At 46.6% G+C, this 24712-nt stretch overlaps 4 protein-coding genes across 15 annotated transcripts; all 4 read left to right on the plus strand.

The window, feature by feature from the left end:
* Positions 1-68: 68 nt before the first annotated feature.
* On the plus strand, positions 69-24126 carry tox4b (TOX high mobility group box family member 4 b). 3 transcript variants are annotated; one of them, XM_019871132.1, is made up of 10 exons: positions 69-1213; positions 1329-1397; positions 1469-1753; positions 1828-2088; positions 2426-2749; positions 2833-2913; positions 2984-3571; positions 4537-4691; positions 4796-4902; positions 24108-24126. In XM_019871132.1, the coding sequence occupies exons 1-9, from the start codon at positions 1106-1108 to the stop codon at positions 4851-4853; spliced, it is 1929 nt and encodes a 642-aa protein (XP_019726691.1). In that variant the 5' UTR covers positions 69-1105; the 3' UTR covers positions 4854-4902; positions 24108-24126. The 3 variants fall into 3 exon arrangements, with proteins under 3 accessions (XP_019726691.1, XP_019726690.1, XP_019726692.1); XM_019871131.1 differs by lacking the exon at positions 24108-24126 and having other exon boundaries at positions 4796-5838; XM_019871133.1 differs by lacking the exon at positions 24108-24126 and having other exon boundaries at positions 70-212; positions 4796-5838.
* supt16h (SPT16 homolog, facilitates chromatin remodeling subunit) lies at positions 6613-15312 on the plus strand. Of its 7 annotated transcripts, none has more exons than XM_019871118.1 (25): positions 6614-6941; positions 8270-8362; positions 8439-8609; positions 8700-8852; positions 8926-9072; positions 9140-9291; positions 9557-9729; positions 9805-9895; positions 9959-10032; positions 10136-10248; positions 10434-10499; positions 10570-10668; positions 10752-10763; positions 10965-11080; positions 11153-11306; positions 11379-11506; positions 12405-12667; positions 12742-12860; positions 12952-13190; positions 13338-13413; positions 13528-13697; positions 13768-13897; positions 13972-14101; positions 14185-14262; positions 14732-15312. In XM_019871118.1, exons 1-25 carry the CDS (start codon positions 6876-6878, stop codon positions 14830-14832), a joined length of 3114 nt encoding a protein of 1037 aa, XP_019726677.1. In that variant the 5' UTR covers positions 6614-6875; the 3' UTR covers positions 14833-15312. The 7 variants fall into 7 exon arrangements, with proteins under 7 accessions (XP_019726684.1, XP_019726677.1, XP_019726678.1 ...); XM_019871119.1 differs by having other exon boundaries at positions 14188-14262; XM_019871121.1 differs by having other exon boundaries at positions 13975-14101.
* Positions 16360-21000, plus strand: LOC109516516 (tripartite motif-containing protein 59). 3 transcript variants are annotated; one of them, XM_019871136.1, is made up of 9 exons: positions 16360-16450; positions 16847-17124; positions 18221-18847; positions 18928-19036; positions 19664-19762; positions 19845-20078; positions 20173-20195; positions 20312-20460; positions 20537-21000. In XM_019871136.1, exons 3-9 carry the CDS (start codon positions 18234-18236, stop codon positions 20860-20862), a joined length of 1554 nt encoding a protein of 517 aa, XP_019726695.1. In that variant the 5' UTR covers positions 16360-16450; positions 16847-17124; positions 18221-18233; the 3' UTR covers positions 20863-21000. The 3 variants fall into 3 exon arrangements, with proteins under 3 accessions (XP_019726695.1, XP_019726693.1, XP_019726696.1); XM_019871134.1 differs by lacking the exon at positions 16360-16450 and having other exon boundaries at positions 16848-17124; positions 19667-19762; XM_019871137.1 differs by lacking the exons at positions 16360-16450; positions 16847-17124 and having other exon boundaries at positions 18253-18345; positions 18610-18847.
* Positions 21830-24568, plus strand: mrpl48 (mitochondrial ribosomal protein L48). 2 transcript variants are annotated; one of them, XM_019871143.1, is made up of 8 exons: positions 21830-21943; positions 22773-22801; positions 22870-22901; positions 22981-23069; positions 23142-23311; positions 23394-23496; positions 24305-24394; positions 24472-24568. In XM_019871143.1, exons 1-8 carry the CDS (start codon positions 21923-21925, stop codon positions 24547-24549), a joined length of 612 nt encoding a protein of 203 aa, XP_019726702.1. In that variant the 5' UTR covers positions 21830-21922; the 3' UTR covers positions 24550-24568. The 2 variants fall into 2 exon arrangements, with proteins under 2 accessions (XP_019726702.1, XP_019726701.1); XM_019871142.1 differs by having other exon boundaries at positions 21854-21943; positions 22770-22801.
* The last annotated feature ends 144 nt before the right edge of the window (positions 24569-24712 follow it).

Below are 24712 nucleotides of genomic sequence, written 5' to 3' on the forward strand. Positions count from 1 at the left end.
TTGTTGAGTGGTTAAATGTACTGCCTAGAGTTATGGTCCCCAAACGCCCCACTCGGACGTACTGACGTCACTTCCAATCGGACGTCGTCCAATCCGGTAGGTGCCGCCGGTGCCATGTTGTGATCGTTGAGGAAATCGATTGTGGCCGAAGTTCACTCAGCAAAGTGGATCCAAAACTCTATTAAAAGCGCATTTTGACAGCGGCCATGGAGGTAAGAAGAAGTATGGCGCCGATTGACGTAAAAATAATAATGACGTTTCTCGTCATACGTGATGACTGGCGGGGACAAAAACAACAAAAATATTGGCTGTCAATCTCAGAAGGGTTGTCGTAAATTGTGATTTTATTTTAATTCGCGCGGGTTTTCGTACGTGTGTGTTGTAAGCCCGTGAGCACATCCTGAATTGAAAAAGATTAACTTTGTACAGTATTTCTATTTGCTGAGCGCGATGCAACACATGCCGGATGTGTTAAGTTTGTCAGCGTAAAAGCACACGCAAATGAAACTGGAGTTTGACAGTGAACGTTGCTGAGTAACGATTTCTATACACAGCGGCGTTGTGTAGTAATATCGACTGTTGTCCAGGTGGGGATGGATTAAAGTGCTTTTACTTTGAAATAAACATGTCGACATATCCGATGTGGCGTTTTGCGTACCTTGACTCCTCCTTCCCCATCCGTGTCTCGGGTTCCATTGAGCAGCCTGGGCTGTGCCAGACGTCGGCGATTTGTGTAGGACGCGACGGTCACGCTCGAAGTCGTTTGAACCGGCGGTGACATGCCCGGAGCCTGACCGGCGTGTGGCCGCTGACTGGGGAGAGAGAGGGCGTTCGTTTTCATGGGGGACACAATCATTCGAGTGACCGCCGAGTGAGCAGCGGTACCGCAGCCTTGCGTCAAATCCGGCTAAAAGCTAAACGGCCGCACGACGTGGGGAGAACCACGTTAGGAGGGGTTATTTTGGGCGTCCACATGTTGGATTGCCGCTGCTGCTTCTGTTGGCTTTCTCTCGATTTTGTCAGAAGCAGAGAGCGACAACATTATTGTGATTATTAAGCAACGACTCGCCGTTACGGTTTTTTTTCGGGGGTTGGGGAGGGCGTGATGGACCTGAATTTTTACTCCCATCTTACCGGCGGAAGCGGGCAGCACGACGGTGATCCAGAGTTCCTGGACCCGCAGTCCTTCAACGGATTTGACTCAGACAACAAGGTGACCCTCTTGTGTTGAGTCGGGGGGGCTAATGTCATTTGTCATCCACGCCAAGCTGATTTCATTCATTACAACCGCTTGTTTCCATCTTGTAACACACTCCTCAATGTTTCAGTTCCCAGGTGGCAATGACAACTACCTGGCAATATCCGGGTCGGGCCACCCCTTCTTGGCTCCGTCAGAGGTAAGTAAACCTTCCAGTAAGTTACGTTTCATCTAACTGTTACTACTGGTGCTCCTCTTCCCACCTTGCAGACCTTCCACACTCCCAGTTTGGGGGATGAGGAGTTCGAGATCCCTCCCATCTCATTGGACCCGGATTCATCCCTCGCTGTCTCTGACGTGGTGTCTCATTTTGGGGAGCTGTCGGACACCAGTCCCTCCGACAACGTGGTGGTCCCCGGGAATGCCGTGGTGGAAGGCGACGACCCATCTTTCGCCTCCACTTTTGTCCACCCCCCTTCCCAAGGTCTGGAGCACCTGAGTCTTGGAGTCATCAACCAGTCTGGAGGCGCCCTGCTTGGCTCGTCCCTGGGAATGGTGAGGACGTTCTCGTCTGAGCTGCAGTCCGTCAGACGCACGCAAACACGATCCTTTCCTTCCTGTACGTACAGGATTTGGGCCATCCCATCGGCTCGCAGTTTAGCAGCTCATCTCCAGTCACCATCGACGTTCCACTCGGAGACATGAGCCAAGGCCTGCTGGGCTCCAACCAACTGACCACCATCGACCAGTCGGAGCTCAGCGCTCAACTGGGTCTCGGCTTGGGAGCTGGGAATATTTTGCACCGCCCTCAGTCACCGGAGCGGCCGCTATCAGCCACGGCGTCGCCCACCAGCTCGCTGCAGGATGACGACATGGACGATTTCCGCAGGGTGAGATTCCTGCTCATCTTTCTTTGAAAATTGATCGGAGGATGAATGGAAAGGAATCATATTCAAGCATAAATATTTTCCTTTTTTTATAAGCAGTCGTGGAACTTGTGAATGGGGCTTTTACTGCAATATCATAAAAACTTAAGATAATCAACTGATTTGGATTAAGTGTGGTTGTTTTTGTCCTAATGATGCTTTATTTATGTTGCCTATTCGGTTCAGTTTTGTAAATTGTGGTTTATTCCCCTTAATTCCCGTGGAAAGTTCCCAACTTTGAACATTTTTCAAGCCCACTTCTCATGTGATGCGACACACTGCTTCTCTCCCCGCCCATCAGAGCATCCTGGTGGATTCTCCAGTCTCTCAGACGTACTGCCCCGGCGTCATCTCCCTGGACCCCGCTATGGCTGAGGCGCCGTCATCCGGCCCCACCTCCGGCGCCTCGGCGCTTACCGGCCGGAAGGGAGGGGGTGGCAGGAGCGGTAAGACGGGGAAGAAGAAGGAAGACCCCAACGAGCCGCAGAAGCCTGTCCCGGCGTACGCTCTCTTCTTCAGGGATACTCAGGCGGCCATCAAAGGACAAAATCCTAAAGCCACCATAGGAGAAGTTTCAAAGATCGTGGCGTCCATGTGGGACAGCCTCGGAAAGGAGCAGAAGCAGGTCATGTGCTCAATATGTCTGCAGTGCTACCTTGACTTTCGAGTGACTTTGCAGGTGACAAATGGTTCTCTCCTTTCTTACAGGTTTACAAGAGGAAAAATGAATTAGCCAAGAAGGATTACTTGAGAGCACTTGCAGAGTACAGGGCCACCCTCAATTGTCAGGTGTGACGATGAAGTTATTTTACTCGTGAGAGCGCTGACACGTTTTACTCTCCAACCGCTTTTTCTTCAGGTCCCCATTGAAGTGTTGGATTCAGCGCCGTCGCCACCTCCAGCGGCGCCTCCGGCCCCGCCCCCATCTCGCCCCACCAGGGCCCAGCAGTACAACCCTGAGGAGAACACTATCACCAACATCTGCACTTCCAACATCATCTTGGACCTGCCCCAGGTCACCACACGGTCACGCACAGGCGCCATCAGACCGCAACCTCCACCCGATTCCAACCCACCCACCGTCGCCAAGATCATCATCAAGCAAACGCAGCTCCCCTCGGGCGGCGTGTCGGTTACGGCCATGCCCGCCTCGTCGGCGCGACAGCCGCCGCCGCTTCAGCAAATGCAGAGCACGCCGCCGCCACCCAGGTTGCAGCAGATGGTGCACGCCCAAGCGCCGCCACCCCTGCAGGCCAAGCCTCGGGGAGGCGGCGCCGTGGCTTCTGCGGCTCCGCCGCCGCTGCAGATCAAAATAGTTCCGTCGGTACGGCAGGCGGATTCGCTGATTGTGACATCGGCTTGTGAAACGTCGGATTTGGCCAAGGTGCCCGGACAGTCGGCCGCTGCAGTGACAAGAGGAGAGGAAATGATGGAGGCAGAGGAAGGGGTACGTTTGATTTTGTCGTTTGACCGCCAGAGGGCGCAGGTGACAATGTTAACCAACCCTGGGCAAAGCACACCCGTCCACAGTCTCTATCAGCCCTTGCAAAGTTTTAGGAAGTCAAAATAAAATGTAGTGATGGCGCAAGGACATTGGCATGCTGTAGCACATACACAATGAATGAGCTGGTCCAAATGCCAAGTGCAGTGTGAAAAAGGCTTTCAAGGTTGCGGCTCAAAACAGGGCTATAGTCAAGTCCACATTTTATCAAGTCCAAGTCCAGATGAGATCAAGAGTAAACCTTAACACAGAAAAACATAATTTTCACGACCACATCATTAGAGAAATTTCATTCTGCTCAACACGCTTCTTTGAACCCTCTTTAATACCCTGTGTGCAGATAAACAACAAAAACAATTACCTCCACTTGTTGAAAAGTTGTGACGTGGTGCTGTATGAAGAATCGGCAGGTTTTTTTCATGTTTTTTTTTCAAGACATTGTGGCTAATGCCAATTCTTGATGGTTGGTAAAACCACATTTTCTAATCCCGCTGTTGGTTAACATGACTGAAAGAAAAACACTGCGTGATTTAGTGATCACCATCAGGTTAACCAGTCAGATGGCTGTTTTGATCATCTGAAAAACGTTGTTTCAAGTTTCTTTTGAAGGTGGACATTAATTTTCAGGAATACATATGGGTGCACTCGATCAAGTCGATAAAAAATATTTTGTAAGTCCAATGGCCAAATCCGAGACAAGTCACAGAGTCAAATCAAGTGAGAAACAAAAAAAATGTGGAAAGTCCTGACTTTAGAACTAAAGGCCTTGCTTAAAATGTCCACACAAAATGTGATCTTCATTTGATTTTTTTTTTTTATATATAATTTGAAAACAACCGCAAGATGTTGCAGTTCCTTTTTGGAAAATGAATTGGCTAGCCCTGATGTTACCAATGTCACTTGTGTGTTAGATGGAAGTGGAGGTGAAAGTGGCCCCCGGGCCTGGCATCACGCCTGCTGCCAGTCCAAACATTTGCGTGCGCAACGGGTGCACCAATCCAGCGGTAGACAGCAAAGACTGGGACAAAGAATACTGCAGCAACGAGTGTGTCGCCACACACTGCAGGTGGTTACTCCTTCAAATGTGTTATTTTGTTTGTTTGGGTTTTTTTTTTTTTTTTAAACAGTAGCCTTGATCTAAATTTCTACATATGCTTTCGTCCTCCACAGAGATGTGTTCACGGCCTGGTGCGCCATTCGAGGGCAGAACTCCACCACAGTCACCTAGCGGAGGGACCATTGGGACCAATTCATCCATCAATCCATTCACCCCCCCCCCCCTTTTAATTTTTATTTTTTTTTAAGAGCTTACCCTGGGGGAATCTGGAGTCTGTCTCAGCTGACAGTGGCTGAAAGGTGGATTGGTCGCCAGTCCATCACTGGGCACTGAGACACAAACAACCCTTTACACCTACAGTCACTAAGTCAGCTACACTACACTATCAGTGAAGCCCACCCACCCCCTCCGCATGACCAAGGACGAGTGAGCGAGTGAAGGCCAGATGAGGCTCAGGTATTGGCACACGTCTTTGATCCTGTTAGGAGTCAAGACGCTGCTGCCAAGTGTTTCTTTATTCAACTGTGTGCGAAGACTCAATTGTGTGTTTGCGTTTTTTTTTTTGAGGATTGAGGTGTGTGAGTGAAATGTGAAAAGTGAGCTCTTCTGTAAACGTTTGGGCAGCAGCTTCCTTGCGTGTTGACACAAAAGGTGGAGCAAGTGCACCTTGCTCCATCATGCGCGATTGTTTTCTGTTTGTCGTCCGGATCGATGGATCAGGTTTGTCATTCTCCTTTGTCGTGTTTGCAAGGTGACCACTAAAAGGCAGCTTAGGACCTGAGTGTAAGATTTGGTAAGAACACAAGTTTCACTTTGGCGTTACGAGAGAGGCTCAAGGTTTTTAGCGAGGTGGTCGCCATATGTACAAGTCGTCTTTCAGGACAAAGCAAAACTTGAGAACTGGTGCTACGATTCAAGAAACAAAACAAAAAAATCCCCTCGCTTGGATTATTGTTATTTACTGTGATGCATATTTCGTGTCGTGTGGAATACCTGAGGTGCACGTGTCGAGTGAAAAATACATCAATCCTGTTGATGCTACTGAAAATGATTTTAAGAACATTTTTTTAAAAAGGAATATCAAATATTGAATGCTTGTGTGCTGAGGAATTCAGCAGGATCGGGGGTTGGCTAATAAAGTATTTTATGCTTTAATCCAGTTAGTGTTTTGGCAGAGACCTCACAAATGACAACCATGATCGTCACACTTTTGTGTATCTCAGTATTAATGTTTTGTGCATAAGAGTAAATAATTCTAAATTGGAGTTATTTGAGCCAAAAATGACTCATCTTGAAAGTGAAAACATATATCTAGCTATATATAAATTATAGATTTTTTTTTTTGGTGGTACAAATGCTTGTTGAGGAAACCAAACAATACATTTTTCCAGTGAGTAAAGTCAAGAGTCAACATCAAGAATGTACTGGACTACATCTTTGAATTTCTGGATTATTTTGGGGACATTGGCATAATAGGTATAGGTACACTAGTGTATCTGGGGACATTTCACAAAACATAACAGTCAACAGAAATAACTGTCTTGAATTTAAGAACATACACCTCAAGAATTGAAATATTTAATTTCCCATTCGGTGGCGCCCCTTTTACATTCGTGTCTTCCTCTCGATTTTTGTCGCGAGATTTGAAGCGGTTGACGACATTCGACGACCTGGGCGGGAAAAACCCCGCGTGGCGGGAAAATATCAGCGTAGTCAATACACGACAGGGGGCGCTATCGAGAGAGGCACACGGGAACGGGAAAACAATCACATTACGGTCATAAATTAATTTTAAAAACTAATTAAACAAAAGCAGGTTACCTAAAAACAATAAGATTTGGAGCCTAGAAGTCACATCATTTGATATTTATCTTTTTTATTTTTATTTTTTAAAGACACTCGAAAAAGGGAGGGGATTGAGGAGGTGGACTCATTAATTGGTGCGCGTGCTCGGAAGGAAGACAAACACAAATCTATTACGTTTTCCTTGCATAGCCACAGCTTTTAAGCGAGTTCGATTAGCAGCGGCATCATTTGGGCGCGGAGGAAGAAGAGGACGACGGCGCGTTGTGTGCTGTGACACACATCAACATCGTCATCATCTTCATCTTCCTCATCTTCACCATCCGGCCTGCTGAGCTGAACGTGAGGCCGGCGGAGGCGGCGGCAGGAGTGTGTGGCACCAGACTCACCATGGCGGCTAACCTGGACAAGGAAGCGTACTACCGGCGGATTAAGAGACTCTACGGCAACTGGAAGGTAAAAATGTGAGCGCCACTCGCAGCTACCGGTACGGCCGAGTCCAGATCACCATTAGCTAACTAGCCCGCTAACTAGCGCGCTAGCTTGCTCAGCATCGTGACAACGCACTTGATATTTAGCTCAGTACTACGTCGCCGGGGCGAAAATTGCACCCAAGCAACGCGCTACCACCGAGAAATTCCTGACAGTCGATAACGTTGACGTTTTGTGCGCCACGAGCAGTCCTTCCGCTGCATGCTAGTGCTAACATGCAAGTTAGTGGTTGAAAGGAGGCAAGCAGCGTGCAAGAGGACAAGAGCAGCTCAACTTTTGTTCTCGACCGCCACACATGTTCCTTATCACTGTGTAGGTGTATATTCAAAATTACACAGATCAGTTTATCAACACGATTCCAGCGATAAAAGTACAGCTTTTTTTCTGCGACAAGCGTTAAAAAAGTTGTAACTCTTTAAAAGAGGTGTGAATGTACCAAATTTTTGACTGGATTCGCAGAAACGTGACAATAGTTGCCAAAAATGACACCCTGTAAAAATGCACAATGTTGTGGCCACTTCGACAGGAGCACATCACACCATGGATTTTGAAAATTTGATGGTGGGTTCCAGAGAAATACACTTAATTGTGTCTGTAAAGGGGCGGAATGGTGTACAACTGGTTAGCATGTCTGCCTCAAGGTGCCGAGGTCGTGGGTTCGATTTCGGCCCCAGCCTTCCTTTGTGGAGTTTGCATTGTCTCTTCCCGTACCTCCGTGGGTTTGCTCCGGTTACTCCGGTTTTCTTTCCCATTCCAAAAACTTGCACGGTAGGTTAATTGATCATGCTAAATTGTCCTTAAGTGTGATTGTGAGTGTGAATGGTTGTTTGTCTATGTGTGCCCTGCATTGGCTGGCAACCAATTCAGGGTGTACACCGCCTACTGCCCAAAGTCAGCTGGGATAAGCTCCAGCATGCCTGCGACCCTCATGAGCATGAAGAGGTTCAGTTAATGGATGGATGCATTGATGGTTTCTGAAAATAATGCATTTTTGTGGACTATTTTCTTGATGTTGCTGATAGAAACTCCAGTCAAGAAACACCTTCAAATTAAAGTAAAACAGTATCATCTTAATTCTTTCTCAGCACAGCTTATCAACCTATTTTGATCCCATTTCTGAATGGTTGGTATCATCGGAAAGCTTGCTGAACACAGACAGAGAGTAGATTTTAACCATGATGAGCCTACAGTTTTCACAGAAAGTTTGTAAAATAACGATGGGAGCCAAGCAGAGTTTGCAGACGACGGTCAGACTCATATAAAGGCTTCTCCATCATGCTTTTTCTTCCCAGAAAGGAGAGGATGAGTTTGGTAAAGTCGATGCCATTGTGGTGTCTGTTGGAGTGGATGAGGAAATTGTCTATGCCAAATCCACGGCCATACAGGTGAGAGCATTTTGTTCGTGAATCACCAAGTACGTAACAAGGCCTTGTATCACAAAGGCTCTTATTCTGTCTTCAGACTTGGCTGTTTGGCTACGAGGTGACAGACACCATCATGGTCTTTTGCGAAACCAAGATCCTCTTCCTCGCCAGCAAGAAGAAAGTGGACTTCCTCAAACAGGTGGCCATAACCAAGGGCAACGAAAACGCCAACGGTGTCCCGCCCATCACTCTTCTAACCAGGGAAAAGGTGACATTGGCCTCTGAGTGCCCATTTGACTTCTCGCGGGGAATTAAAAAAAAAAAAAAGTGACAATGGCGAATGTGCCTTGTCTTTCAGAACGAGAGCAACAAGCCCAACTTCGACAAGATGATCGAGGCAATTCGCGGCAGCCGTGGCGGGAAAACGGTGGGCGTGTTCAGCAAGGACAAATTTCCCGGCGAGTACATGAAGAGCTGGAACGACACGCTCACGGCAGAGGGCCTGGAGAAGGTAAGAGGAGCTCGGTCGCTGCTGACCGGCATTTTCACAGAGGAGATTCATGTTGCTTCCTCTTTGCCCGCAGGTGGACATCAGTGCCGTGGTGGCGTACACCATGGCGGTGAAGGAGGACGGCGAGCTCGGCCTGATGAAAAAAGCGGCAGCCATCACCAGCGAGGTGTACTCCAAATTTTTTAAGGAGCGAGTCATGGAGATTGTCGACGCGGATGAGGTGAGGAACGCCTGACTCGGAGCAGAAGCGCCATTCGCCCCACTCTCGTTTGTTTTCCCGACAACAGAAAGTGCGGCACAGCAAACTGGCCGAGTCTGTGGAAAAAGCCATCGAGGAAAAGAAGTACCTGGGCGGCGTTGACCCCTCTACCGTGGAGATGTGTTACCCTCCCATCATTCAGAGCGGCGGAAATTACAGCCTCAAGTTTAGCGTCGTCAGGTAGAACGTTACCTCCACCAAGGTCACTAGTTGGTCTGCAACACGTCTGCCTCTTACCATTTATTTTTTTTAATACAACTGTCATGGCTCAAATGTGTTATGGCAAGCGAAGATTAGCAAGATATTGACTGCAATATGTCGTCAGAACGTCAGTATGCATGGGATGTATATTGTACATGTACACAAATTCATAATCTACACAAAATATGATTAAAGGCAAATAAGTAGAGCTGATTTGGAATTATCCACGTCTTCTTCCTGCCAGTGATAAGAACCACATGCACTTTGGCGCCATCACATGCGCCATGGGCATACGCTACAAGTCGTACTGCTCCAACCTGGTGCGGACACTCATGGTGGATCCGCCGCAGGAGATGCAGGACAACTACAACTTCCTGCTACAGGTGGAGGAGGAGCTGCTGAAGGAGCTCAAGCACGGTGCGTTCACGAGCTCACCACCGGGGGGCCGTGGGACTTATTTAATGTGAATCTGACCTGCGTGCTTTTCCTCAGGGGTGAAAATCTGCGACGCCTACAACACTGTTCTGGAGTACGTGAAGAAGGAGAAAGCGGATCTTGTCGCCAAGCTGACCAAAAACCTGGGGTGGGTTCCTGTGCGGAATTGCGCTCTCGTCAGACGCTCGTCTCACATGTGGATCGTTTGCAGGTTTGCCATGGGCATCGAGTTCAGAGAAGGCTCCTTGGTTCTCAACTCCAAGAATCAGTACAAACTGAAAAAAGGTGCCAAAGTCGTGTTAAATTATGACCATCGCCTCCGGTGTGTCCCAAATGTTTATTCTATTCATTCATTTATTTATTTGACATGCGTGCTTGTGTCTGGCAGGCATGGTGCTGAGTATCAGTATAGGCTTTGCTGACCTCACGAATAAAGAGGGCAAAAAAGAAGAGCAGAAGAAGTATGCCTTGTTTGTCGGTGACACCGTGCAGATCAACGAGGTGAGTTGAACCCACGCGCGGGCTCTGGTGCATGTAGTTGTGTGCGGGGCTACGGCTGTTTAAAAAATAAAAAATAAAAAAATAGAATCAATTGGACTTTCAGATAAAAATTCACATTTTTAAACTTATTGCCAAATGCTTTTTTTCCTGATGACTGTTTATTCGTGGGTGTGTGGCGGTGACAGGAGGAGGCGGCCACAGTCCTCACGCCAGTCAAGAAGAAGATCAAAAACGTGGGAATCTTCCTCAAGGTAAGCCGAACTTCTCTGCAAATCCTGCTCGTGTGCGGCTGCCGTCTCCTGAACACCTGGCATCTCTCAGAACGACGACGAGGAAGACGAGGAGGAGGAGGTCGACGATGCCGAGGAGCTGCTGGGAAAGGGCGCTCGCGGTGCGGCGCTGCTGGCCGACAGAACCCGGGTGAGTTGACGCGGCGGCGCGTTGACCCGATGCGCATTTGAAAGCTGCTGACTAAGCGTGTGCGTGTTTCTGGTCTCTACTAGCTACTTGGGAAGGTAAGTAGTCAAATCACTCGCTGAGGACAGCAAAGTGTCCTTTTTGTATTTCATTTTTATTTTTGTGTGCATTTGCCTGTATATTCAACTATTCATGTTCTCATGGTCTTCAGCATTTTATCATCGCATGAGTGTTTGCGCGTCGGTGTCGAGTGCGTTGGCCCGCCCGTGATGTACAATTCTGCGGGTGTGTGTACTCAGAACGAGATGACGGCGGAGGAGAAGCGGCGCGCCCACCAAAAGGAGCTCGCCAACAGTTTGAACGAGGAGGCCAAGCGGCGACTGACGGAGCAGAAAGGCGAGCAGCAGATCCAGAAGTGAGTGTCGGCCGCGGATTTAAAAGCAGGAGCTTTTGAATCGGACCCCACTTCTGACAACTTTCTCCTTAGGGCCAGAAAATCCAACGTGTCCTACAAGAACGTGTCTCAGATGCCCAGAGAGAAGGACATCCGAGAAATGAAGATCTTCATTGATAAGAAATACGAGACGGTCGTCATGCCCATCTTCGGCATCGCCACGCCGTTTCACATCGCCACGATCAAGGTACGCCATCTTGGCCTCCTTTTGCCGCCAGCTGGGAGTTTGACTGCACCTGACCTCTGTGTCATCGGCTAGAACATCAGCATGTCCGTGGAAGGGGATTACACGTACTTGAGGATCAACTTCTACGTTCCCGGCAGTTCGTTGGGCAGACAGGAAGGGAACATCTTCCCCAATCCAGACGCCACTTTTGTTAAGGAAATGTACGTATCGGACCTGCAGGAAATGGATGTAGTGAATGTTGATTGCACTGAAGCTTAATTTGAGGAAAATCATGGATTGGATCAAATTCGGAGTATCTGTCAGAAAGCCACCAATGGTATGATTACGACACTTAAGTGGACCAAAAAAAAATCATGTACGCCTCATGTGCATAATTTGTATTACAAACGAGGCTTTAAAATAGAAATGAATATACCGTATTGGCCCGAATATAAGACACTGTTTTTTGCATTGAAATAAGACTGAAAAAGTGGGGGTCGTCTTATATTCGGGGTCTAGACATTATACCCATTCACGGCGCTAGATGGCGCCAGATATCATTGAAGCGAATGCTGAACTTGACTCCCCAGGCCAACGTGAACCCCTGTCACGAAGAATAAAAAGAAAAATAGCGGTAGCACGAAGAAGAAAAATAAAAAATAGCGGTAAGAAAGAAAAGAGAAGAAAATAATAGAAGAGATAACAGAAAATGGAGAAACGTAGCGACAATCTGGAGAAAAGTGGGTCGAAGATCGGCCAGGTTAACAGGCAGCTGAGGAGAAGTTATGATGTAATTTACATTTCAAAAACCAGAAGCCATTCATTGACGAATGTGATTGCACTTTAGTTTACATATTTAAATGTTCAGATATTAAGATTTGAATGAGGCAAAATAATTTTCTCTCAAATATATTGTTATAATCATTTGTTTCAGATGTACTGTAATTATTTTCTGTATAAAAATTAATTTGGTGTTCAAAAAGTCTTTTTTGAAACTTGAGTCTTGAAAAAGAGGGGGTCGCCTTATAATCAGGGCGGTCTTATACTCGGGCCAATACGGTACTGTAAGTACAGTCAGTTGTCAGGCTGTCACCTGATGCTTCTTTCTTGCGCTGCCAGCACGTACCGCGCGTCCAACCTGAAGGCGCCCGGCGACACCTCGGTGCCATCCACCAACCTGCAGAACGCTTTCCGCATCATCAAGGAGGTCCAGAAGCGCTACAAGACGCGGGAGGCCGAGGAGAAGGAGAAGGAGGGCATCGTCAAGCAGGACTCGCTGGTCATCAACTTAAATCGCAGCAACCCTAAACTCAAAGACCTCTACATCCGGCCCAATATCGCCCAGAAGAGGATGCAGGGCTCACTGGAGGCGCACACCAACGGTAAGCTCGGAGGCCGCGCCTTCCCCCACATCCGCTTTCCCGGGTTTGAATATCCCGCCTGTCTCCTCGGCCAGGTTTCCGTTTCACGTCTGTCCGTGGAGATAAAGTGGACATCCTTTACAACAACATCAAGCACGCCATCTTCCAGCCGTGCGACGGCGAGATGATCATCGTCCTGCACTTCCACCTCAAGGTGCCGCCAGGTGCTTGAGGACAACCCGGCCACGTTTTTCCCAAGTCAGGCTGAAGAGTGTCCGGTTTGCTCCCCCCCACTCCCTCTGTAGAACGCCATCATGTTCGGCAAGCGCCGGCACACGGACGTGCAGTTCTACACAGAAGTGGGCGAGATCACTACCGACCTGGGCAAACACCAGCACATGCACGACCGCGACGACCTCTACGCCGAGCAGATGGAGCGCGAGATGCGGCACAAACTCAAGTCGGCCTTCAAGAACTTCATCGAGAAGGTCGAGACGCTCACCCGAGAAGAGCTGGAGTTCGAGGTGCCCTTCAGGGACCTCGGGTGAGTATGGTCGCCTCTGGTGTGTTATCTGTGCCCACTAACACAAGGGTCATCCCTCAATTTAGTCAATTACTGTTTCCGACCAATTGATTCCAATGGAATATTTTTCAATCTTTCTCTGTTACATGTCCTCCAATGTGTTTGCAGCTTCCAGGGCGCCCCCTACAGGAGTACCTGCCTGCTGCAACCCACCTCCAGTTCCCTTGTCAACGTGACGGAATGGGTGAGGGGAAACGCACGCCAGTTTCCAACATTGCACGCGGATTACAAAAGGCACACGCTTGTTGAATAGTCACATTATTTAAAAGCGTAAATCATAAATCTTGAATGCGCGCAGCCGCCGTTCGTGGTGACGCTGGATGAGGTGGAGCTGGTCCATTTTGAACGAGTGCAGTTCCACCTGAAGAACTTTGACGTGGTCATCGTCTATAAGGACTACAACAAAAAGGTCACCATGATCAACGCCGTGCCTGTCAACTCCCTGGACCCCATCAAGGAGTGGCTCAAGTAAGATGGCCGTTGTCCAAAAATCACCTGCCACGCCGTTTTTCATCAACCTTCTTCCCCTCTTGTGCAGCTCGTGCGACATCAAGTACACGGAAGGCGTCCAGTCCCTTAACTGGACCAAGATCATGAAGACCATAGTGGACGACCCCGAGGGCTTCTTCGAGCAAGGAGGCTGGTCCTTCCTGGACCCGGAGAGCGAGGTCTTTCCGGCATTCGTCCGCGCCAAGTGACTTCTCGCGGCCGTCGTGGGCCTCAATTTGTGTCCTTTGCCCAGCAGGGGAGCGGCGCCGAAGAAGATTCCGAGTCCGAGATGGAGGACGAGACGTTTAACCCTTCTGCGGATGAGACGGAAGTGGAGGAGGAAGACAGCGATGAAGACTACAGCTCCGAGACGGAGAATTCCGGTATGTTTGCGCTGCGTCTCCAACGCCCGCCAGTAAGAATCTTGCATCCCGAGCCATGAAGCTGTACTGTATGACATCGCCTGCAGACTACAGTGCATCACTGGGCAGCGAGGAGGAGAGCGGCAAGGACTGGGACGAGCTGGAGGAAGAGGCCAGGAAAGGTACACGCCGTTTATTTATTTCCTTGTCAGCAGACTTGAGGTCAGCTTGGGCGTTCACCAGCAAAGATTTTAAAAATCGATTGTTCTCCCAATTATTCCTTCGATTATTTTGAGTAAAAGTTTGTTGCAAAATCTTTTTCCAATGATTGATTGACAGATTCTTGTTCTTTATTTGATCTTGATTGGTTCTCACACAAAAGCAAGTAAAGAACAATTAAGCAGTATCACAGAGAGGGGGTGATGTACTCCTCAACCTTCTCAGCTCATGATTGATGTGAAGGAAGTGCTAATCATTTGATTGTTCTTCCTCGGGCATGGTGGTTTCCTCTCCTTAACCAAAAAAAAAAAAAAAAAAAGATTGTATACACACCATTATATGTGTCCAAAAATGAGCAGCGGGGCAGGTCGGTAAAATTGAACAAGGTCTGGGGATTAAGCCCGCCATCATCATTTTGGTTGTCATACGCAGCCGACAAGGAGAGTCACTATGAGGATGAGGATACGTCCAACAAGAAGAGAAAGAACCGTTCGTCGACACTGCCGCCAGTCAAGAAGAAGAGGCGGTCTTAGACGTCCGTCTCCCATAGCCTCGCCTCTCCCCCGCCCTCCTGCACTCTTGACTGGCTCACACGATGTGTGTGTAGACGTAGAGGCCGCCCGCCCCGCCACGTCACGTCACATTGTCACGGTGACGTACCAGCAAAGTTCATTTTCTCTTCATTCCTCAATCGTCTACGATGTGTGTGCGCAGAAAGCGTTTTTACCACAAATGTTTCTGTTGGTTCCCAAAGAAAACACTTGACACGCCTCCTGACAAGTGTTTTTCTGATGAGGCAATCCCCAAACCCCCTCTGCGTTGTGTTCACTGTACACTCGAGGACATTCAACAAGTTTTGTTGGGGGTGTTTTGTTTTTTTAATGGGGTTTGTAAAGAACACACACACATACAGAGTCTGCCTCCTTTGTCTTCTTTTCTGAGTAGATGTTTGTTGTACTTAATTCTAAAAATTCATTTTTTGTTTTTGTAATAAAATGAAAAGGAAGAAATAACTCTTGGCGTGGACTTTTTTCTGCCGATGAGAAATAGAAATTGTCTCATGCAACTACCTGCAAAAATGGCTTTTTCCACCTACATGGCATCTTCCATTTCCTGCCTTCTTGCACTCCTGAAGTGTCACTTGGTTGAGGTTGTTGCGTTGCATCCCTCGGGCGACCATCTCAGCCTCGCAAGCCAGATCTGTTCTCCTGTGAAAACTGAGGGATACCCGATGTTGACGTTGCTTTTGTCCCATTTCAAAGAACACGCTCACATGTCATTTGTAGTGAGTGAGATGCACTTTTTGTTTTAATAAATTTCTTTCTTTTTTCTTTGTCTTGAAATTGGTAAGCTTAGTTCAATATTTTCTATTTCTAAACAAAGAATGCAAATGGGGGGAAAATATGGGAAAACATCCACTCACATGTAAATAAATATTAATGGCTGGCCTTGATACACTTAAGTTATGAGGAAAAAAAGAAAAACATGAAGTGCACAGCATCTGCTCTGCTATTCATTGCTGGAGACAAGAAAATACGAAAAGCCACCTCTGCAAGCTGGCAAGAGCATGAAGATCTCAAAGCTAATTGCAATGGATTCCGATCTACCACATGTTCAGGATAAACATAATATGCTATATAGCATACCAGGTGACCTCTATACCTTTAGTTGTAAATGTCTAGTGTTTCTGTCTTTTTTTTTGGGGGGGGGGCTGTTACTGTTCTCTAAGGACCTGATTGGCAAATTTGACAACCGGTTTTAATTTTCAAGGATGTCCAGTTGCATGGCTTTCTGTGACTGTTCGACTCTGTTGAAACCCGCTGATGACACTCACCTCGGTTGCTGCTTCCTCGCGATAAAAGGTTTTCAAATGATTTATCTTGGTAGGTTTTTTTGTTTTTTTTTTTTGGTCTGACAAAACCCAGCATTTGAAATGTTGAAACGTACGTTGACAATAAGACGATATAGGCGAAATAAGACAAACGCACAACATATATATTTTTTTTACTTGATTCGATAAATGCGGCGCTCAAGGGTCGCAACGTCACTGTGACGTAACGCAAAGAAACATCTTGGACTCGTATTTCGACGTCACGAGCACCACGGCGCCTTGAAACATCGCAGTACACTCTGCAGGCACCAACGACAAGAGGTGAGCGTTCTGATCTATCTGAGGTATTGTTACTACAACAAAGTCTCACAAATATTAGTCTTTCCGCGGGTAATTGAACAGGAAGAGGACACGACACAATTTCACTACAGGTCATCTTCGGGAGTGTGTCATGAACGTCTCATTTCGTCTTGTCATTCTCACTTTACTTGATTAGAATATTGCTTTTTGCGTGTTTTTAAATTTTGCAGGGAATGGCATCTTAGTATATTAATCAGACCATCATGTTATTTTTAAAAAACTATTTGTCCGTGTGTCGCGGCGTTGCTGTGATGGTATCATGTAGCATTTAGCAGATAGCCGGATGTCCGAGGTGGCCTGAATGCGTCTCGCCTCTTCGACTCATAAAAGTCTTTGGTTTTCACGTCAGTCCCACCGCCCCGTCCGACCGCCCCGCACTGTCGTGTAGCTTGCGGAAATTTCTAGGAAGAAACGCAGTGCGAAACAACAGCACAACACGCAGAGAGGGTTCGAAAGGCGGATTGTGTCCATGGACGCGTCACGTGGGAGCTAACCCGACAGGTGCACCGCGGCTTCGGGACTGTTCGCCTCAACCAGTGATCGGTGGTCGGTGGTCCTCGCCTACAGGGAAAGATAGCCTCGCTTTTGCCCGCGGAGCTTCTACAACAAGCCGCCCGCTTGGCCCTTCATCAAGGTGAGTACGGCAGCACCCAAATCACAAGCTCCCTAAGAGGATTTACTGCTGTCGCTATCAAGCTTGCTTTTTGTTGACTTTGGTATTTTGCACTTTGGACTTATATCTTGTTTGTCCATCGTGTCCTTTGGCGTATCTCTTAAATACGAAAGTAACAACTTGTCATAGGTGACATTTTATTTTTCAACTGCATGTTTTGTCACACCGTCATGCCCAAGGTTTATGTAAATGTAGATTGTAACACAAGGCATTTCAGGCATATGGTGTCACACTCTGTGTGAACACCAGGGGGCGCTGGTTAAAAGGATTACTTGCGAGGAGGAAGAAAACGCAAGACTGGTGATGTACACGGTGGGAAGATATCGCTCAGACCGTTCAATACAAAATCAAGAGAGTTAAAAAAAATACAAAACTGCTTCGTGAGAATGCTACAGGTTATAAACTGAAGCTGATGCAACAACTGAAGGGAAACCGAGCCGAAAGTGTGCTGACATGGCTCCTCCTGTTGCAGTATCGGGGAATTTTTTTGGTTTAATGATTACAGTAGTGGTACAGAGACAGGTATCGGTCCAACCGCAGTTGAAAATAAATTCTGAACATGCTTGTCACTATTCTTTCCACCGATTAAAAAAAAAAAAATTTGATAAAATATAAATGAAGTGTAAAAAAGTTAGACGAGAATATTTCTTTCAGTAATATGCAGGGTAGGTGAAAAGTAAAGAGTTAAAAATTTGTAATTAACCCATCAAGTGACTGGTCATCATGGAAATAAGAAATACCTAATAATGTTTATTAAAATGTTGCTCAGATCTGTCGTCTAATGTGTGTAGTAAGTAGTCACGAGGGAAGTAAATTTCATCAAGGCAAGTACAGATAGCGTAAAATAATTTTTCCATAATAAATTCTCACTACCGGTACATTTTCTTTTATCCTTTTCCTCAAGCTCTTTGAGCAAGGGTTTTATACAATACATCTTTATTTATATTCACCCTGGACTGGACTGGCGGGGAGGCACTCTGTGTTTTCATTTCTGACAAAGTGTATTGTTGAATTTGCCATCCCTCTCTCATCTCTCCTCACTTGTGCCTCTCCTCAGCGCCGTCGCCAATATGGCATCAGGCTCGTCGGACCAGTCCAACGTCCTACAAGAGGAGCTGACCTGCCCCGTGTGCTTGGACGTCTTCCACGACCCGCGCTTGCTTCCGTGCGGCCACAACTTTTGTAAGATATGCCTGGATCGGCTGCGGCGGTTAACGGATCAGAGCCGCTTCCAATGCCCGGAGTGCCGCGACAGCCACCGCTGCAACAGGAGCTTTCAGAAGAACTTCAAGCTGGCCAACATAGCTTTTGATTTCCGCCGCCGCCGCAGAGCGGCCACTGCCGCAGCCAATGCGTCAGCGCAGGCTTTTAAAGATTGTGTCGCAGCCATCCCCACTGGCCAGCGAGACTGCGTCCCGTGTGACTACTGCCCTCCTCCCGCCACAGAGTCGTCAGGCGCTGGCGCCTCTGCAGACACTGGCGGCTCGCAAGAAAAAGGAGACATGCAGGCGGGTGCCACCGCCTCCAACATGGCAGTCAAAATGTGCCTCAAGTGTGAGGTGTCCATGTGCCCGGAGCACGTGAAACCGCATCTTGAGCTGCCGGCGTTTCGAGAGCATCCGCTGACAGAACCCATTAGGGACTTCTGGAAGAGAAAATGCCCTGACCATGATGAGATTTTCAAGTATGTGTCGGAGAAGGTGCACGCTCTGCGAAGACTTGACAATGGTCCCTCAGAAAGTCTGAATTCCGGTTGTTGTGCAGGTACTACTGCCTCCATGATGAAGTGTGCGTGTGCAACGCGTGCACCATTGAAGGACGTCATGCGGGACACACAATCAAGACACTGAAGAACACCATGGTAGACATCAAGGTGCGACACAGCGCGTTCATTAGGCTTCCTCAAATATAACCGATTTCATTTGCTATCACCTAATAAGCATCTATACGTTCAATCTTGAGGCAACATAATGCCACACGGCACTAGTTATTATTCGAGCCCAATTGATGAGGATTTTTCTTATGCTCATTTTTGACAGAAAAAAAATACAGATTCATCAGAAGATTTTAAAAAAATACATGGAGAAAAAAAATCGATGGGTGCCAATTCTACATAGCTTTTAGGTATTTGTGGGCCAGCCTGGTGCCTATTTCCCACGAATAGTGGGGGTCAAATGTCGATATATTGTAAGGGGAAAAAAAGTTTTTGTCTCCTTTAGATCGCAATATAGCATTTTTCTTTAAAATTGAAACGAATGGCAATTTTGTCAACGGTTAAGAACACATCAAGTTAAAAACAATCGTAGCCGACGATGTTGGCCGATGTTTGAAGGGCCGTAATCAGGCAATTAATCGGCCGACCCCCGAGTTAACAGATTTATTTTCATCTTGAAGACTTGACGTTGGTTAAAAATTTGTTGAAATCACATGACACGGGGACAGAGCAATAGTGTGGACTTCTGAAAACAGTGCTTGACGAAGCCATTTTGCTGCCCTCTAGCAGGAGGTTTTACACAAGCAGCTAAACAAGACCCAGAAGAAGTACGCCATTGCCAAGAGAACGTATCACGAGCAGACCGAGAGGGAGAAACAGAACAAGGTGAGGAGGGAGGCTCCTGCATGTCACGTGATCCGTTCTTTCCCGTGACAACGCCCCCCCTCCCTGTCCGTCTCCCCCGTAGAAATTCATGGAGGACTCCGAGGCCTGCTTGACCAGGCTACGTCAGGATCTGGAGGAGAAAGTGTCGGCCTTTGTGAGCCGACTGATGGAGTGCGTGCGCACAAACTGCGAAACCAATGGGCCCACCATCCAGAAGAACATCACCCGCATCTGCCAGGACCTGACGCGTCTCCACGAGGTGCGCTGCGGCATCGAAGGCCTCATGGAGGAAAGCGATCCGTTCCGCTTCATTGAGGTGAATTAGTTCTCCGTAGACAAGTTTGTGCCCACCCGTCTCTTGGTTTCATGACCGTGTCTCATGTTGTGACCCCGCCCCCTCCTCCAACCAGGCCTACAAGACCACAGGAAAACAGTGAGTTTCAAATTCTACATTGTAATGTGGTATGGATGGTATAATGTCATTTGAAGAGCTCAGTTTTTTTTTTTTTTTGAAGCAGTACTTTCATATGCTTTACTTCTGCACTCCAGATGTCATAAGTTGCTGAAGAAGAACACGTTCCACCCTGAATACGTGGACATAGATCCAGCGCTTCTGGGCATCATGATGGAGGAAGAAATGCAAAAGTTCCTCAACCTGGATCTTACCTTTTACATCTTTGCTGCCATCAACTTGATATGTAAGTAAGCCAGTCCGTCCACTCCCATCTCAACCCGAGCGGCCACAATTGTTGCTGAAATGTTTTCTTCCATCAGGTCAACACAATGATAACGAGGAGGAGCACGGTGAAAATGAGGACATGGCCAGGCAGACGGACCAAGACGGCAAAGCTGATGACAGCAACGACCTTGATGACGGCAGCGAGGAAGAGATGAGCGGGGAGGAGGAAGAGGATGAGGAGGAGGAGGATGAGGAAGAGGAAGGGCAGGAGAATGAAGGTCATGAACTGAGTGATTCGGATGAACTTTACATTCCCGAAGAAGAGGAGGAGGAGGAAGAGTCAGAAGAGGGGGAAGAGGGGGGAGAGGAAGCTCAGGAAGAGGACTATGAAGACATTGATGATGGGGAAGAGCTAGATTAGCCACACAACACACATGCGTGGATACGCACGCACACACAGCTGAATGTAGAATCCAAGGCTTGAACTCCACTCCAGTCTGTAATTTTTCCTACAGTGTTGCTGAGTCTTTGCCTCATTAAAAAAAAAAAAAAGCAGTTAGAAATGAAAAGATGAAATGATTACTTGGAATCTTGGCCCAAATCTCCCTGGTTTCACATTATCACAGTGCTTACGTGGATTTTATCCTCCCATATTTCAAAAAACACGTTGGGTTAATTGTAGACTATAAATTGAATGTGACCGCTTGTTTGTCAATATCAGAACCGATGATGAACTGGTGATCAACCCAGGGGGCACCCCACCTCTTGGCTCTCGTCCAAAGCCAGCTGGAGACAGTGGAATTTTTATTGCATCGCATTAATGCCTTCATGCATGTGAGTTAGCCAGAGTTAAAAAATATATTTTGTGTGCAGAAATAGAAGATGGTTTGCATTGCGCTAACAATTAAGATCAGCAACTGAACGATTGCGTTGCGTTTTATTTCTTCCAGTGGTACAATGTTCCCTTGAGCAAGAGAATTTGCACTTTAATAATTGAATGGATTGCTATGCTACGTTGGGCCTACAAAATTTTAATGTTGAATCGAAATATGTTTTGATACAGGTGATTTTGTGCAATTGTTAATAAAATATTTTTTAAATGAAAATCTGTGTTGTCAGAATAATTTTTTGATAATATAATTATATTCTCAAAATATAGAAATAAAATAGGGAATCAAACATTTCGCATACGCACGCACACAGGAACGTACACGAAAAGCGAAGTACCAGCTTCCGGTTAATGCGTCCGGTTTTGACACGTTTTCAAAATTAGCTTTTAAAATAATAGTGTTGTTGTGCGAAATGTTTGGATATTTTACCTTCATTATTTTTCTGACAAAAGAAAGTTTAATGTTTAAAAATAATAATTAGGGATGCCGACATTTTGTTCTATACACGGACACGTGAAGGCACGTACCAACTTCCGGTTAGCTCTCCCGATTGGCACTTCTAATAACAACCATCGGTCATCGTGTTCAAATATGAATCCTGTCTTGCGAAAGGTATGTATGTATGTATGTATATTTGCTTGCTTGTTTGTTTGTTTGTTTGTTTGTTTGTTTCACACTTCACTTGCTGTTTATTTTTTGTTTTTGAAAGGTCATCAACTTTTGCTTCCTTCATGTTGGCGTCCTTCGCAAAAGTGATTAGAATTTAAAAACATGGTTTATATGAAACATTGAATAACAATCACCACCAAGTCCGGATTTTTTTTTGACAGAATGTTCTTCCCTATTTGTGCATTGTAATAAGACTAAACAGATGACATACAGTATATATTTTGATTTCCCGAAAAAGAGGACCCTCGGCCCGGCTGAAATGACACCCCAAGATCTCATGGATTAATACATTTGCAATATCAGCGATATTGTGATTATGTATCATGTATCTAAAGAAATCACATCTTTATTCTCTCACGAAGAATTTTTTTTTCATGAATGGATGTTTTTCTGTGTTGATATAAGCTTTGACCTCTCCGACCAGCACCTTGACGAGACAAATAAACATTTTCCTGCGAGCTTTACACACTGTTATCTTTATCTCTGTATTGTCACTGTCCTCAACTCCGTACCGTTAGTCAGGGGCGGACTGACTGCAGTTGTATTCGGCTTTTTCACCAAGTAAACATAACGCACCTGTCGGTCCAGTGACTTCAACTACAGCGGTGAAACACAGACGAACGGGATGTCATTCCATCCATTTTTAGCAGCAAACAGTTGCCATTCACACTTGTGACTGCTGACTGCCTTCTCTTTCGGGTTCTCCCCACCCGAGGCCAGTGTCCATGTCACACTTAATAGTCTGATTTTTTTGTTTGTTTGAATTAAGCAGGTGCTGAGTCAATCGCTGTTACTCTGCAGGCAAGTACCCCCACATTGCTCTGATTAGAACTTCATTTTGTGTTGACTCCTTCTTTTTGTCTTTGAAGGGCTCCAGCGTGCTCCCAACTGACTGCGTGGGGTAAGGCCACACGAGAAATGTGCATTACGGTATGACTCCTGCACGTTGGTTACGCGACATGTTGCTGTGCGGCATGCAGGAGGCGTGGCTCAGACTCAAGAAAGGCGATACAGAGGCTCTCCGACCGAAGGCATTGGGAGATGGCGGCATCTCTTATCCAGAGAAGCGGTCAGTGGCGGGGTCGAAGCCTGAATGTGATTCCATCACCACAGCTCTGAAATGATTCAGCTTCATGTTCAGCCAAAGAAAAAGAAAGACAAGCATCAAATGCAGAGCATCACGGCCCCCACAAGCGTGGCATACGGCACCCTCAACGTCAATGTGTCGGGCTATGACATGACCGTGGTGGAACACTACGCTCAGTATATCCACAACCTCTGTAACCGCCTCGGCATCAGCGTGGCAGAAAGGTGACGCCGGGAAAACAAATCTTTTGATTGGTGAAAAGCTGTCGCGGTGTAAAATCCCGTGTATGTTGTTCCTCCTGCTCAGCTATGCGGTGCCTACCCAAAACACCGAGGTGATGCTGATGCAGGAGAGTGGCACCAAGATGTACGTCGACTCACTTCTCAAGACGCATAAACGTGTCATTCAGGTAAAACATGTGAGAGTTGAAAAAAAAAAAACATCACATGATTTTGTTTTATTGTTTTGGACAACACGTTCCCACTTATTCATGGAGTTTCAAATCAGTTGTCGAGTCACAGAAGTTGAAATATATGAGATCGTGTTGCGCATTTTCAATGGCATGTCTTAAAAAAAAGTCTTGCATTAATCATCTACACGCAAACGTTGAGGGCGAACCCAAATTAAGCGGTTAAATGACTGACAACAACATTTGCATATACAGTAATGCCTCGTTTATCGCGGTTAATGGGGACCGAAATCACTCGCGATAAACGAAAATCTACAAAGTAGCGAACCCCCCCATATAGGTATATGTACATGTGTATGAGTATAAATAATAATTATAAGGCCAAATTTAATGGTATACATGCATGTTTGTAGTAATTAACATGACTTAATGCTATATACTAATATATTTAAACATGTATAAGTTAGGTTAGGTTAGTGTATGAAAAACGAAATACAGTAAACACATACATGTAGCACTGTATATGTTGCTCTATGTGACTCGCTGTTGTTTTCCTGACTTTCACTGCCTCTCGCGGACCTTTTGTGAACTTTTTGTGGCATTTTCGCCTTTTTTTAAAATTTTTTTAAAGAATATGTTTGAAAAAATCTGCGCTGCACCTAAGCCATGATAAACGAACCGCGAAATAGCGACTAATCACTGTAGTTGAATAGGGAAGTATGCTTTTCGAAAATGTCCATCCACAGTGATACCTTGAGATATTTAATTTGCGGCATGACCAAACTCCGTGGCAATGCGACACCCACAGTTAAGCAGCTTGAAGGCGACGCTGTGTCCCGTCTTGATGGACGTCCTTGTGAAGAACCAGCCGGAAGGGGTCAACCTGTCAGTCAAGGAGGTGAGTCGGCTTTGATGGACGACATCCTTTCCCACATGTACACAACATTAGGTTTCCATTTGTCTTTTTACCCACAGCACACGGAGGCCGACTTCCTGGCCCGCTTCAAGGCGCGACCCGAGCTGGAGGGTCTCGTGGCTCAGATAGGCCAATAGGTTGTGTGCAAAAAAAAAATAATAATAATATTTGTGTGCAAAATTTGTTTTGACATTGTATGCTGAATTTGAAAAAATAAAATCAGGTTAGCTGTTCCCTGATAGTGTTTTTCTTTTATTCCCCAGGGGGGAAATACAGCCATTATCATGTGTGAGTCTGAGA

This window comes from Hippocampus comes, unplaced genomic scaffold (assembly GCF_001891065.2).
Source record: "Hippocampus comes isolate QL1 unplaced genomic scaffold, H_comes_QL1_v1.1 scaffold83, whole genome shotgun sequence".
Taxonomy (NCBI): Eukaryota; Metazoa; Chordata; class Actinopteri; order Syngnathiformes; family Syngnathidae; genus Hippocampus; species Hippocampus comes.